This window comes from Nuphar pumila, chromosome 13 (genome assembly GCF_984573655.1).
Source record: "Nuphar pumila chromosome 13, dmNupPumi1.hap1.1, whole genome shotgun sequence".
Taxonomy (NCBI): domain Eukaryota; kingdom Viridiplantae; phylum Streptophyta; class Magnoliopsida; order Nymphaeales; family Nymphaeaceae; genus Nuphar; species Nuphar pumila.
In genome coordinates, this window is record NC_143261.1 from 83,894,844 (window position 1) to 83,909,424 (window position 14,581).

At 37.5% G+C, this 14,581-nt stretch overlaps 1 protein-coding gene and 1 pseudogene across 1 annotated transcript; both read left to right on the forward strand.

The window, feature by feature from the left end:
• The first annotated feature begins 1,691 nt into the window (after positions 1 to 1,691).
• Positions 1,692 to 2,657, forward strand: LOC149818926 (UDP-glucuronate 4-epimerase 1 pseudogene; annotated as a pseudogene).
• Positions 2,658 to 8,066: 5,409 nt separating this feature from the next.
• Positions 8,067 to 9,655, forward strand: LOC149818927 (uncharacterized). The gene is made up of 2 exons (XM_089985838.1): positions 8,067 to 8,498; positions 9,264 to 9,655. The coding sequence occupies exons 1-2, from the start codon at positions 8,163 to 8,165 to the stop codon at positions 9,348 to 9,350; spliced, it is 423 nt and encodes a 140-aa protein (XP_089841964.1). The 5' UTR covers positions 8,067 to 8,162; the 3' UTR covers positions 9,351 to 9,655.
• The last annotated feature ends 4,926 nt before the right edge of the window (positions 9,656 to 14,581 follow it).

Consider the following 14,581-nt stretch of genomic DNA (forward strand, 5'->3'; position numbering starts at 1 on the left):
TTCATAAGTGCTTGCATGGCACTATAATGGTCCTGCAAGACCGCAAGCTTGGTTTTGAGCTTTCACATTATCATGGCATGAAAAACATCTTTTATTATGCAATTTTTTGCAGAACAACCATAGATCAAATGGCACAAGACATGTCATAATATTTATATGCAATCATGATGCAATTATATGCAAAACAATTAGCATCATAAGTGTCTACATGGCACCACAAGGATTTGGCATGCTCAGTTTCAATCTTGTACTATCATGTCCCTGTAGTTTTTCTTAATTGTGCAATTATAACCAAATATGCATTTAACAACAGGCAATTCATGCATTGAAACATTGGTCGCAACCTTCGTATGTCAATCACTTACAAAAACCATGTGCAACATGAATATGTCATGGATATCTCATTCATTCGCTACATTCATCGACACATAACTTTCTTTTCATAAGCATATAATAAACTCATCATGCTATTTAAACATGTGCACTAAAGTGAGCTTTTGCCATAACCAATGTATATGCGCATCAGTGCATTTCAGATCTACTTTGAACATGTGCATGATAGTGAATCTCAAATGTAAAACACATTTCATATGTAGGGAGAATAACAAGTATAATTGGAATTTCACATTTCGAGAATGAGATAAACATTCATTTCAGGAACAAACAGTGCAAAAATGACACTTTTGCAAAAGTGTGTATGTGTACACTATGATGGCCAAACCATCCAAATTTTTCAGTTTTTTTCTTTAGATTGTCAAATAGAACAAGAGTACTTATACGCTTGACGTTTTCTGAATTCAAGTATTTTATCATTTAGATGATCGCTATGAACCTTTTGTCACGTAAAATATTGTATCATATATGTACTCTCTTTAGACTGCAATTGGGCTGCCCTCAGTCATAGCCAAGCCGATAGTCGATGGTATCTTCATGTTCGACGCAACCCATGTATGATGCCATGAGACTATAGTGATTTTAATATTATGCTTGAATAGATTAGAAAAGTTTGCATATGTGGCAGGGTGGCTATCTATCACAGATTCGTATCCCTAACCACTTGGCATACGCTGTCGGTTAGAGTCACGAACTTGATGGCAGCCCCATACCCATAGGTGATCTCACTACAAGAAAATTGTTAATTAGCGACGGAAATTGGCGACGGATTTTTTCCGTCGCTAATTAGCGACAGATTAGCTAGAGATAGAATCTGTCGCTAATTAGCGACGAATTAGCGAGGAAACAACTTTTATCGCTAATCTATCGCTATTTAGCGACGGATTAGCGACTGTAATTTTTTGTCGCTAATTTTTATTACAAGAACACCATTTTAGCGATGGATATAGAGAGGGAACTCTTTCGTCGCTAAATAGCGGCGGCGTAGCGACAGAATATATTCTGTCGCCTTTTTGGTATTTTGAGTTAGCGACGGCGTAGCGACGGAATGTTTCCGTCGCTAAGCCGTCGCTAAATGTCGCGTAAATCCCTAATCCCATCCCTCTTTCTCTTTTTTCTGTTTCGCTGTATTGCTCCCGCCCGTCGCCCTCTCCCTCCCGCCGCCCGTCGGCTCTCGCCACCGTCCTGCCGCCGCCGCTCGCCAGCTGCCGCTCCCCGTCAGCCTCCCGCCACCGCCCGGCGACGCGCAGGTAATCTTCTTCTTCTTCTTCTTCTTCTTCATGCTGTACGCCCCGGCGATGGCATTGAGCACGCTGAGGCTGCCGACGGTGAAGGTGACGGCGCAGGCACCGACGCCTCTGGCCCGCGCGTACCCATCGGCGGCGTACCCGGCGTTGAGCTTGTTGCAGCCGATGAACTTCGTCCCCTTCACCCATGTGATGCACTTCGCCGCTCAGGCTGGCGTCTGCTACGCCGTCGATAACCCCTCCTCCTACGTTCGCAGCAACGTTGCCGGGCTCGTCACTCTCCTAGAGGCCTGCAAATCGGTGAACCCGCAACCGGCATTCGTGTGGGCGTCGTCGAGCTCGGTCTATGGGCTCAATGTAAAGGTCCCCTTCACCGAATCCGATCGAACCAATCGGCCGGCGAGCCTGTACGCGGCGACGAAGAAGGCCGGCGAGGAAATTACTCATGTCTATAACCATATCTATGGTTTATCGATCACCGGCCTTCGGTTCTTCACCGTTTATGGCCCCTGGGGCTGGCCAGACATGGCCTACTTCTTCTTCACTCGCAACATTCTGCAGGGGAAGAAAATTGTGGTTTATTGGCGGAAAGATCACTGGGAAATCTCGCGGGATTTTACCTACATTGATGATGTAGTGCGCGGGTGCGTAGCTGCGCTCGACAAGGCCAGAAAGAGCACCGGCAGCGGCGGAAAGAAGAAGGGGAAGGCCGACTACAAGATATACAATCTAGGGAATACGTCACCACTTGGGGTGCCAATGCTGGTGAACGTACTAGAGCGTCACCTGAAGGTGAAAGCCAGGAAGAATGTGGTGGAAATGCCTGCGAACGGCGACGTGTCGTTCACGCACGCGAACGTCACGCTTGCGAGGTTAGAGTTCGGTTACATGCCTACTACTGATCTGCAGACAGGGTTGAAGAAGTTTCTAAGGTGGTACCTGGATTACTATGGCTATGGATATAACACTAAGAGCATTGTTCACCACCACTACCATAGCAACAAACAACAACAATAGCAATCGTATTTGGATTTGGATTCTTGATTGAATTAGACAAATTCTTTGTTTTTTTCTCTTTATTGCTTAGATTATCTTGTGTTCTTTCTTCGATTTATGTACTTAATTCAATAGCCACTTGGTGTATAGAATTCTAACCATATATGGCCAACCAATTAGTTTATAAACAGGCGTGTCCTTTTTATAAATCATTTGTTTAGAGTGAGTTTTTTTTCGTGGTGACTTCATTTTAAAAAATTGTTTTTTTGTGCAGATTTCTCAACAGAACTCGCTTGTGCCCCGCCACCCGTGGTAAGTAAGTGACAAAAACAATGCAAATCGGGTAAATACTCGTGGTGAGTAAGTGAGGCAAGCGCATCACATGTTATTTAATTTATTGAATGTAACGCTTTATTGTTCACACACTCACTTAGTTGTTGATATCTAGGACTGCTTTGTTGGAGTTCGGAGATCATGCTGAGCATGATTTTAATGTATGAATATGGAAGTGTTCTTATTTTTGGAGTACGAAGTCCATGCTATGCATGGTAGTAGTTAGTGGGATATTGAAGTGTGTTTGCTGCAGGTACATGTTTGACATTTGTTTGATATGAATTATTTCGATGTATTGCAATGTTTGATGTGATTGTATCCATGCTTACATGTAGTTACTTTCAATTTGATTATGTCTTTCATGTGAAATTGTATACTGAAAGCATGCTTCAAATGAATATATCGTGTCATGAATAGTTTGCACATGAAAATATTAAGTTATCAATGCATGCATCATAATTCTTGTGATTGTATGACATCATATATTGCATGATAAATCTGATATTTTCTTCATCATAGCATTCTGATGGTTCTCTTTTAACTGGTTAGGATACTATTCGTAACATCATACGACAGAATGACTGCAAACCGTGAATGGATGTACCGTAGGATAGTGGACAATGAGTTATCACATGAATATATGGATGGTGTCGACAGTTTTATTGAATTTGCAACGGCAAGTGTCAGTACGGTAGATCCCACAGGTCGGATTAGGTGTCCCTGCAAGATTTGTAAGAATAATCGATTTGTAGAACCTCATGGCGTTAGACATCACCTATACAGGAAGAGTTTTGTGAGTGATTATCAGAACTGGACGTTTCATGAAGAAGAATTTAGAAACGATTTTGATGCACGGGTGAATGTGGTGCACGATAATCCATATACGAATTTGATATTTGATGCTGCAGGAACAGAACTGGGTTCTGCTATGAGTTCTAGTGATGTAAGAACTGCCGTAGATGAAGAATCACCAAACGATGCAGCTAGTAGATTTTATGATTTACTTAGAGATGCTGATGAGCCACTTTGGAACGGTTGTGAGAGTCACACTATCTTGTCTGCAGTTCTTTTAACTGGTTTGATTGCCATCGTCGATTTCTACCCAGCGATCATCCGTTCTGACGTCAAAAGAATGCATTTACAGCAGGCACAACTGAAACGGAAGGTCCATCCTCAAGATTGTCTGGCATAGAGATTCTAAGAAGATTGCGATACTTTCCAGATGTATTAACAGATGCCCGCAGTCCTACACCCTTCCGTGGATTTAGGAAGGATCACAATTGGACAAAAAAATCTATTTTTTGGGAACTACCGTATTGGCCGACCCTATTGATACGCCATAATTTGGATGTGATGCATGTAGAGAAAAATGTGTTTGATAATGTGTTCAATACAGTAATGAATATTAAAGGAAAAACGAAGGATAATTCGAAGGCCCGTATGGATTTAAAATTAATATGTAAAAGACCAGAATTGGAACTCAAAGAGTATAATGGCAAAGTACTGAAACCAAAGGCGAAGTACATGCTCGGATCTGATCAAATAAAACATGTATGTCAATGGTTGAGACAACTGAGATTTCCAGATGGATATGTCTCTAACTTTGTTCGGGCTGTGAAGATTGACGATGGACAGTTATATGGGTTGAAGAGCCATGATTGTCATATCTTTATGCAACGATTGATACCCCTAGCATTCCATGATATGTTAGACAAACCTATATGGGGGGTATTGTCTCAGTTGAGCGGATTTTTCAGAACATTGTGCGCATCGGAGGTCATTGTATCAGATGTAAAGAATCTCGAGGACTCTGTCATCACCACTGTTTGTCTGTTAGAAAAGATATTTCCGCCAGCATTTTTCGATGTTATGGAACATTTGATCATACATCTGCCATATGAACTAAGGGTTGGTGGCCCTGTGCAATATCGATGGATGTACCCATTTGAAAGGTATATGTTTTTTTATATTTGTCTCTTTAATGACAGATATTTAAAATTTGAAATGTATATTCTTGTCAGATGCATGTTCGACCTAAAAAAAAAGGTTCGTAATAAAGCAAGAGTAGAAGGCTCTATTTGTGAGGCGTACACTTTAGAAGAGATTTCAAATTTCTCATCTATGTACTTCGAACCTCATATTCCATCACGTTACACATGCCCGCCCCGTAACGATGATGGAGAACAAGTAACTGTAGCTGACAAGCTGTCGATATTTCAACCACTTGGGCATGCATTTGGTAGTTGCCGATCAAGGCTATTGACAGATCAAGAGCAAGATGCAGCACACATCTATATTCTTTTTAATTGCTCAGCGATCGACCCATACATCGAGTAAGTATATGTATATGCAACTCAATTATAAATCCTTTTATGTTCTATATGTGGATACATGACTCGGTAATATAAGTATTTGTGGTTTGCAGACGATTTGATCTGGAGTTGCAAAACGAAGTTTCACATCTCACTGATGCAGAAGTACAAAAAGAACGTGAAACTAAGTTTGTGGAGTGGTTAAAACAGTTGGTAAAGAAGCTAACATAAATTGTGTACTTATAAACAACACTAAGTTACTTAATTGATCGTGATCACAATCATTGTTTATGTTTGTGCGTGGGTTCACAATGGTGATGTTAAAGATCAAGGAATATGTGATTTAGAAAATGGTCCGACCAAAGTTGTGCAATGCTACAACGGGTATATCGTAAATGGTTATCGATTCCATACAAAAGACTACGGTATAAACAAATCAACGATAAATAGTGGCGTGTGTGTCAAGGGTAGCAGCTACGGTGAAAATGAACATGATTACTACGGTGTTATAGAGGAAATAATAGAGTTGACTTACTTAGGCATGAATAACAGGGTTACGATATTCAAGTGTCATTGGTTTGATCCAACTGCAATAAGACTCGACAAAGCTTCAGGCATTGTGGAGGTGAATCATAAATCCAGGTTTGGAACATATGAACCATTCACATTAGCCTCGCAAGCTCAACAAGTTTATTATACTTCATATCCGAGTATAAAAAAGTCAGATAGAAATGAATGGTGGGCAGTTTGCAAGGTGAAATCCAAACTATACCCCGAGTATGATCAGTTACAGGAAGATGAGTTAGCTGAAGACAGTGATTACTATCAATCAGATGATGTCTGTGACTTCGCTTATGGTCACGATGTTGCGCATGATATGCATGTCATATCTCCATTGGCCGATGAAACATTCATAGAGAAATGTGATCCAAATGATGTACCAAGTGGATGGGCAAACAATGAAGAAGAAGAAGAAGAAGAAGAAGAAGAAAGTCAAACTAGTGACGAGGAAGAATTCTCAAGCTAGTGAGCAAAATCTTATACTACAAACCTCTATTTAAATGCATTGTAATACTTGATGTGAGTTGTATTGCAATACTTGGTGTGAATGATCATAAATTTTATTTGAATGTATTGTAATACTTGATAGGAATGATTTGAATGCATTGTAATACTTGATGTGAATGATTTCAATTATCTGAATGTATTATAATTTATGCAATTAACGAATGATTTGAATTAGTGCAATACTTGATGCCAATGATTTGAATTATTTGAATGCATTGCAATGCTTGATGTGAATGACTTGATTGCATTGTAATACTTGATGTGAATGATTTCAATTATCTGAATGTATTATAATTTATGCAATTAACAAATGATTTGAATTAGTGCAATACTTGATGTCAATCATTTGAATTATTTGAATGCATTGCAATGCTTGATGTGAATGACTCGAATGCATTGTAATACTTGATGTGAATGATTTCAATTATCTGAATGTATTATAATTTATGCAATTAACGAATGATTTGAATTAGTGCAATACTTGATGTCAATGATTTGAATTATTTGAATGCATTGCAATGCTTGATGTGAATGACTTGAATGCATTGTAATACTTGATGTGAATTATTTAAATGTATTGTATGACATATGTTATTTGTTAGAATATGGTTCGTGGAGGTTATAGTGGTCGCTCATCCAGTAGTAGCCAGGCTCAACCTTCATCTTCACGGGCTCCTGTGATAGGTATATCATATAACTAATTAGATGCTTGATTAGTTCAAATGCACATTCTGAGAATTTCTAATATATTTTTTTACAGATGATGTTGCGCCTGTACACGACCCACCTACACCAGTTGATCACATAAGTCAACAGCCAACACAGGAAACAGGGTCTTCTTAGGCTGGCACAAGAAGACTTATTCGAATAGTGTATATCGATAATCGACCGTAAGTATTTTGTTTTCAATTATTGCATATCTTTTAAATATTTTATATTGATATTTACTGTGTAACAATTCATGTGCAGTACGAGGTTTGAGCCACAAGAAGTAGTACGGGAGATTAGGAATTCACTTCTTCAACATCTACCAGGACTAGTTGCTCAATGGAAAAAGTACCCAAAGGAGGTGTTAGACAGATTGTGGTCCTCATTCATGGTATACAGTTGTTCCTCATAGTTAATGTGTTTCATATTTAATTTATTTAAGCAATGTCTACTAACTTTCTGAAAATATCTGTAGGCTTCGAATCGCTTTGCAACTACGGTGGAAGAAAATGATGCAAGGAAGGTGTGGCAGAAGGTGACCGTCAATCGATTTGCAGACATGCTGCACACTATGAAGACTGCAGCAAAAAAAGCATCTGGCGTAGTAGATGATCCATTACTGTGGAAGGGCCATGGTCCTATTACTATCAGGAGAGATTACTGGGATGAAATGTGCGATAAGTGGGCGGGAGATGCATTTAAAAATCGTTCTGCGAAGGCTTCACAAAATCGATCGAAGATGCCCGAAGCCCATCTACACACAGGTGGATCTAAGACATTTGGGAGACACCTAAAGAAAATGGTAACTCATCAATATATAATATTAATTTTATAAGTATTGTTGCAAACTTGTGTACTAAATCTTTTGTCATTTAACTTCGTAGGAAGCAGAAAAAGGAGGCAGTGTACCATATAAGAATGTGTTTGTAGAAACACATAAACGGAAGACCACGGGAGTCTTCGTATCAGAGAAGGCGAGAACGACAACGGTATGTATTAATTCTATTAATAATCATTGCAATATATATGCAAGTTATCATAATGTTATCATTAATTATTAATGAATACTTTAAACATTATTTTGTAGGAGGCATATGAGCAACAGATGGTAGAGCGATATGGCGAAGACGCTACTCAGCATCCATCATTTGATCCTACAGCATGGGTGACTGCAGCAGGTGAACCCAAAAAAGGTTGCGTGTTCGGGTTTGGGAGTAATATGAACACTTCACCAGTTATTGGTTCTTCCAGTTACGGCTCACCGACTTCTTGCGCCGACATAAGCTCCAAGCAGCCGACTATTCTTTCTGGTGATGATGTACGCGAGATCATTAATGAATCACTGAATAACTACTTCCAATACACCGTCGCCCCCTTTCTCCGAAATGAGATCAAGGCCGCTGTTCAGGATAGGGGATCTTCGATTCCAGGTCCCTCTCAGGTATAATCACATATATAGTTTTTTTGACTGTCTTAAAACACATCTGAGCATGGTAGAATCACATATAGAGTTTTTTTATATGCCTTAGAACACATATGAACATGCTATAATCACATATTCAATTTTTTGACTGCCTTAGCACACATATGAGCATGATAGAATCACATATAAAGTTTTTTTGATTGCATTAGAACATATATGAGCATGCTATAATCACATATTCAGTTTTTTGACTGCCTAAGAACACATATAAGCATATTATAATCACATATTCAGTTTTTTGACTGCCTTAGCACACATATGAGCATGCTATAATAACATATATAGTTTTTTAACTGCCTTAGAACACATATGAACATGTTATATATCATTTATGATAGAATCACATATAAAATTTTTGGCTTTGCCTGCCTTAGAGCACATATGAGCATGCTATATTCACATATTCAATTTTTTTACTGCCTTAGCACACATACGAGCATGATCGAATCACATATATAGTTTTTTGCCTGCCTTAAAGCATATCTGAGCATGGTAGAATCACATATACAGTTTTTTTAGATGCCTTAGAACACATATGAACATGCTATAATTACATATTCATTTTTTTGACTGCCTTAGCACACATATGAGCATGATAGAATCACATATAGAGTTTTTTTATTGCCTTAGATCACACATGAGCACATGATAGAATCACATATAGTGTGTAATTTATTTCATTATATTTTGTTTATCAATACTGACTGTTCTTTTCTTGTGTAGGCTGCTAGCGATAATCAGGGTAGTGGAGCTGAAGGGACAGATAAAGACAATGAACAAGAAGACGCACAAAATCTTGGCGATGATTAGAGGACTGTGTTGAAGAAGTTCTATTTTTTTTATTTTTCCTAAATGTAATTGTTGAATTGTAAATAATTAAACTTCTTAATTTTAAGGTGGAACGATTAATTATTGTAGATACTTGTTATATGATTTTTTTGTGTGGTTTGTTTTTTATTTACAGGAAATATAAATTGTACAGGAAATAGAAATTGTACAGTTCTCGATAATTAATTTTTAAATAATTTTTTTTTTGATTTTTTTTCGTGTTTGCGACGGATTAGCGACGGATGATTCCGTCGCTATTCATATTAATCTAGCGACGGAACCATCCGTCGCTATTCATATTAATCTAGCGACGGAATTAAATCCGTCGCCAAGCCGTGGTCGCCGTTTAGTACCGGCGGATTGACGACGGAATATAGCGCTCGTTATTCCGTCGCAATTAGCGACGGACCTGGCGACGGAATAATTCCGTCGCCAGTTAGCGTCGAAATATTCACGACGTAAGCATACTGTCGCCTCGTTGTCGCTAACCATGTTAGCGACGGATTAGCGACGGAATGTGGTCGTCGCTAATCTACTGCTTTGTTGTAGTGTCTGCCCACGTGGTAGCGTAGTTTGCATGACTTCAAGTTATAAGTCTGTCAGAACCTATTCAACAACCACTATGTGCACCACCCCATATGCGTGATTGTTTTTTTTTTTTTCGACGTTAGAACAATTACCTTTTGATATTTTATTGTTAGAATTTCATTCAAAAGTTTGTTTCATTCCTAAATTAACGGTGGACAGTTGGTGTGATGGTTAAACCTTGCTCAACATAAATTTTCAAACTGACATGGGAAGGTTGTGACTGTTAGACCTCGGTCAATACATGTGGTGGGACTTAGCACAATCCGTTAATCATCATTTTTGGCCAATACCAATTTAGGAAGTGAACAGACTGTGCATACCATTTACGATCAATAACTAGCATTTTTTTTCTTTTTCTTCTTAATATACAGGGTTTGCAATATTAACGTGTGCATACCCACCTATGCATGCCCCATCACGGTTTTCATGTATGTTGCAATAGACATAACTGAAGGTAATTAGCCATGTAATAAATTCAGAACAATGCTTCAACACATTATTTCAAACTACAACGTAATGTGGCATGCGATATACCCCTTTTTTTCTTTTATATCTCACGGCTGACATGGATGATGGCATGCAGGCACATGCATCCTTGTTCAACGACCACTTTTGGACAGACCCCTACCTGCAACGTCCAACCAGGTGATGCCTAATAAACCCAAAGTGAATAGTGTGGGGTCGGACAAACCCCTGCTTATTTGAATAGGCTAATCACCCATTCATTTTTTTTTCATACTTGAAACCTACGGATGTTGTTCCAAACCATGACAGAAAAATACAAAATATCAACAACATATGTAAGTGCAAAACCATATTTATCAGCACGTGTAAAGATAGATAAAACTTCTACATTTCCTTAGTATGTAGGATATGAGATATTAATGTATGCAGACCCATCCGTGCATGCCCATCACGACTTTCATGTATATTGCATCAGACATATTAAAATAACTGAAAGTAAATGAATGTATATTAAGTCCAGGGTAACATTTCAAATCGTTATTTCAAACTACAACATGGTTAGGCATGCAATATACATCTCAGATCACTCACTCAATTTTTTTTGAATACCTAGCGATAATGCACTTGCTCTAAAAAACAACAACAACAAATCTAATATTAGTAGATCGCCGCATCATGCTCTTATATATATATATATATATATATATATATATATATATATATATATATATATATATATATATATATATATATATATATATATATATATATATATATATATATATATATATATGTGTGTGTGTGTGTGTGTGTGTGTGTGTGTGTGTGCAGCTTAGCACAAGATCACGTTGGTGACCAAACCTCCATTGATCTTCATTTAGGTGAATGGAGGTTTGGCACAAGCCTGAACACGCCTTACGATGCCGATCATCACTCGTGTCGACAGCATCGTTCGTGCTCAAAGTCGACCAACTACAACATATTCGGGTTCCAGGGCATCTAACACGTACATATAAAATAGAATACCCCTTACCTGTTCGAAGATTTGAGCCAGCGACGACAAAGCTTCTTCTTTCAGTTGAAGCACCACGTCACAACGAGGAAGAAGATGGTCTCACATCCCACAATATATATATATATATATATATATATATATATATATATATATATATATATATATATAGAGAGAGAGAGAGAGAGAGAGAGAGAGAGAGAGAGAGAGAGAGAGAGAGAGAGTATGGAAGGAGTCAAAATCGTGTATCACAATTTGTAAGCCTTCTTCCCTATTTTATCTTCGTAAAAGTAGCATTTTCAAAACTTTTTGAAACCCCATGAAACGCCCCCCATCTCCCACAATTTTGTGATTTCAGTTCACTTCCATTAATACCCCTCGCCCTCCTATGATAAATTTTTTCCTAACTTCCTTTATTTTCTCTTTTGTGGCACCCCTCCTCCCATGATGCATGGGATTCTCCCTAATTTTTTGGTAAAGTGAGAAGAGTAGCAACTCCTCTCACATTTTTGGTGGAGAATGGCTAAAATGTAGGGTTTCTTTTGAGTCCACGTTTTACCTTTTTCAACAAAGTAAAAATTGTAGGTAGTTTGTGCAAAAAGGACTCCGCACACAAGGGGTTTTGAACCATGGTCATCCACTAGAGGGGCAATAAACCCCACCACTTGTGCTAACTTCAATTCCATTGTAAAGAGTGCGGAATTATTTGTATTTAACCTATTTGGTTTAACTCTGGTTTCCATGTAAAAAGGGAAAATATTTTTTCCTTTCTCCCATACGCATGCACACAATGGGTTTTGAACTAGGGTTGCGGCTCCACACAACAATATGTCCTACCACAACACCCCTTCACCACTTGTTGTTTGAATATGCAAAATAAATTATTATATGCTTACTCTGGACGTTTCACTATTCGGCAGATTTTCGCGTTTTCACATGGGCTTTCTCGGTTTTTCTTATCTTTGTATTAACTTCTATTTAATATATTTTGAATCTCACACCGAAGTCTTGAATTATTTGAATTTCTCAAAATTCCCTCACAATTCGGGTCGATTCTTTAGATCGCCCTGGAGTCGGAATCCAATTCCATGTTTTCTTTATTGGATCTGTGTGGACCATTCTGGATTCAGTGGAATTCCATTGGATTTTACAAAGTCATATTATTTCACAAAATTTCACATTTTTATTTCTCTAAAAATTCCTTAAAATTTCTAGGTTTTACGTCGATAATGTCATAACACATGCAACTGAACGATCTGCGGATTTGTATAAGTGGGGCATCATTTTCATTTTGATAAGCAGTGTGAACACCATCTATTTGTTTTGATATTAACCTATCTATGGGTACTCACAGGACAAAATTGTGGAGACAGACTAAAATCATTCAGGAGTTTATTATTTTATTTAAATTGATACCCCAACACCAACGAAAATGGTCGCCGTAACTGGGAACACTATAGCGGTGAGACAACTTATAATAGTGAGGTTGTATCCATTCATTCACATCATTTATATCATGTACATTATAGTCATATGAAGGGATTTGTAGCATGTTCGATACCGCTTAAAATTTGCATCAATACGTAGAATGAACACTTTGGTCCATCTATTCGATATTGGTCACAAGGAAAGCTCGTGCCTTAACATTTTAATCAGTTCATGTCTCATAAGTGGACACTTTAATTCTCTGTAGACACTCATGTTTTTGACAGTCCACAACCATTGAGCATTCATTTGAAACAACATACACATATATGCAGAGTTTGCAACAAACAACTAGCCAAGTACCAAAACTGATTCCAAACTCGCGAAAACCCAACTTTGTCCAACTGTTACAGAGACTATAAAAAAATTTTTAGTTGATGGTCAAAGCTGAATTTTTCATAGTTTATAGGAAATTTGTCAGATGCCATAAATCTTTATAAAAATTTATCCATATGAGGGAGTTACGAACGTTTTTATGCAGACTTATACTTTTCTGTTCCAACTATCACAAAATAGTGTTCATCCATGAACATAGCTCAAATTTTCATAGTAGATGTGAAATTTTGTTAAGTTTCTAATGCAACAAACTGCTCATTAAAATTTTTCTGAACGAGAGAGATACAAGTGATTTACCAGTCGGGTGTCAGATCAGAAATACAAAATAATAGATATATGCATTCGGGTGGGGCCAAAATAGGCCACCCGAATTCATATTTTCGAATTTTCTTACATGAATACTTTTTAAAATTTATAGAAACCACAACTAAATTAATTCTAACTACCCTACCATACACAAATCATATTTTTTGCAACTGTTAGACCGAAAAACAGACCCGTCTCCCCGACGACTATTTTCTAAGAAATAATTTTGGTAAAATTTTGATAAATCATAATGTTCAAACTTTAAATTGTTAAATAATAAGTTTTAATGCATAAGCAATTCTGAAATATGCAATTGTAAGTATTTGACTGTGCAGTTGTGGGACTTTAATTATATGAACCAAGGTCGCACATAAATCAAGTCCTTTTGATATGCATATGAAAAATCTAGATTATCCCGACTTGAGATTCGTGTATTATTAAAGACAAAATGTAAGTTTTGACTACATGATTTCTTAATATACCTTTATTGGTTTTCAAATACGAATTTGTTGACTTTTGAAAAACCTATATGCTTGTATTTAATGATGATACATATGACTCTAATGTTAATGCATGTTATAATATGTTCATATGAACTAACATATGCATGCGATAAATGTTTTGGCTCATGATGGAGCTTAGGGTTCATGGAACCCGGTATACTATGCAGAACATGGTATTACATATTTATCATACGCTATTTAATAAAAAGTGCATGCATGGAATATATATGGCCCATGTTAGAGCCTGTGATTTAAGGAACCAAACTAATAGCTTGATATGGTGGGTGGCATATAAATGGTATAGTAAGGTGTGTGAAGCATATATGTATGAGTGGTGACTTTGTAATAAACTTGATTTAATAAGAACCTTAGAAGTGCTAAGGCTGCACCGTAATAAATAATAAACATATACATAAAAATTGATTGGGGATCGCTTTCATGGGCAAGATGCTTGTTCAGTTTAGACACCCGAGCATAATGAATGAGTTATTTTTAATAACCCAATAACACATTTAATA

Bases quoted from the DNA above. Each gene is read 5' to 3' on its own strand.
- LOC149818927 (XM_089985838.1), top strand. From the start codon at position 8,163: ATGGTAGAGCGATATGGCGAAGACGCTACTCAGCATCCATCATTTGAT. The intron at 8,499-9,263 runs GTATAATCACAT...TTTCTTGTGTAG, and splicing joins CGATTCCAGGTCCCTCTCAG to GCTGCTAGCGATAATCAGGG.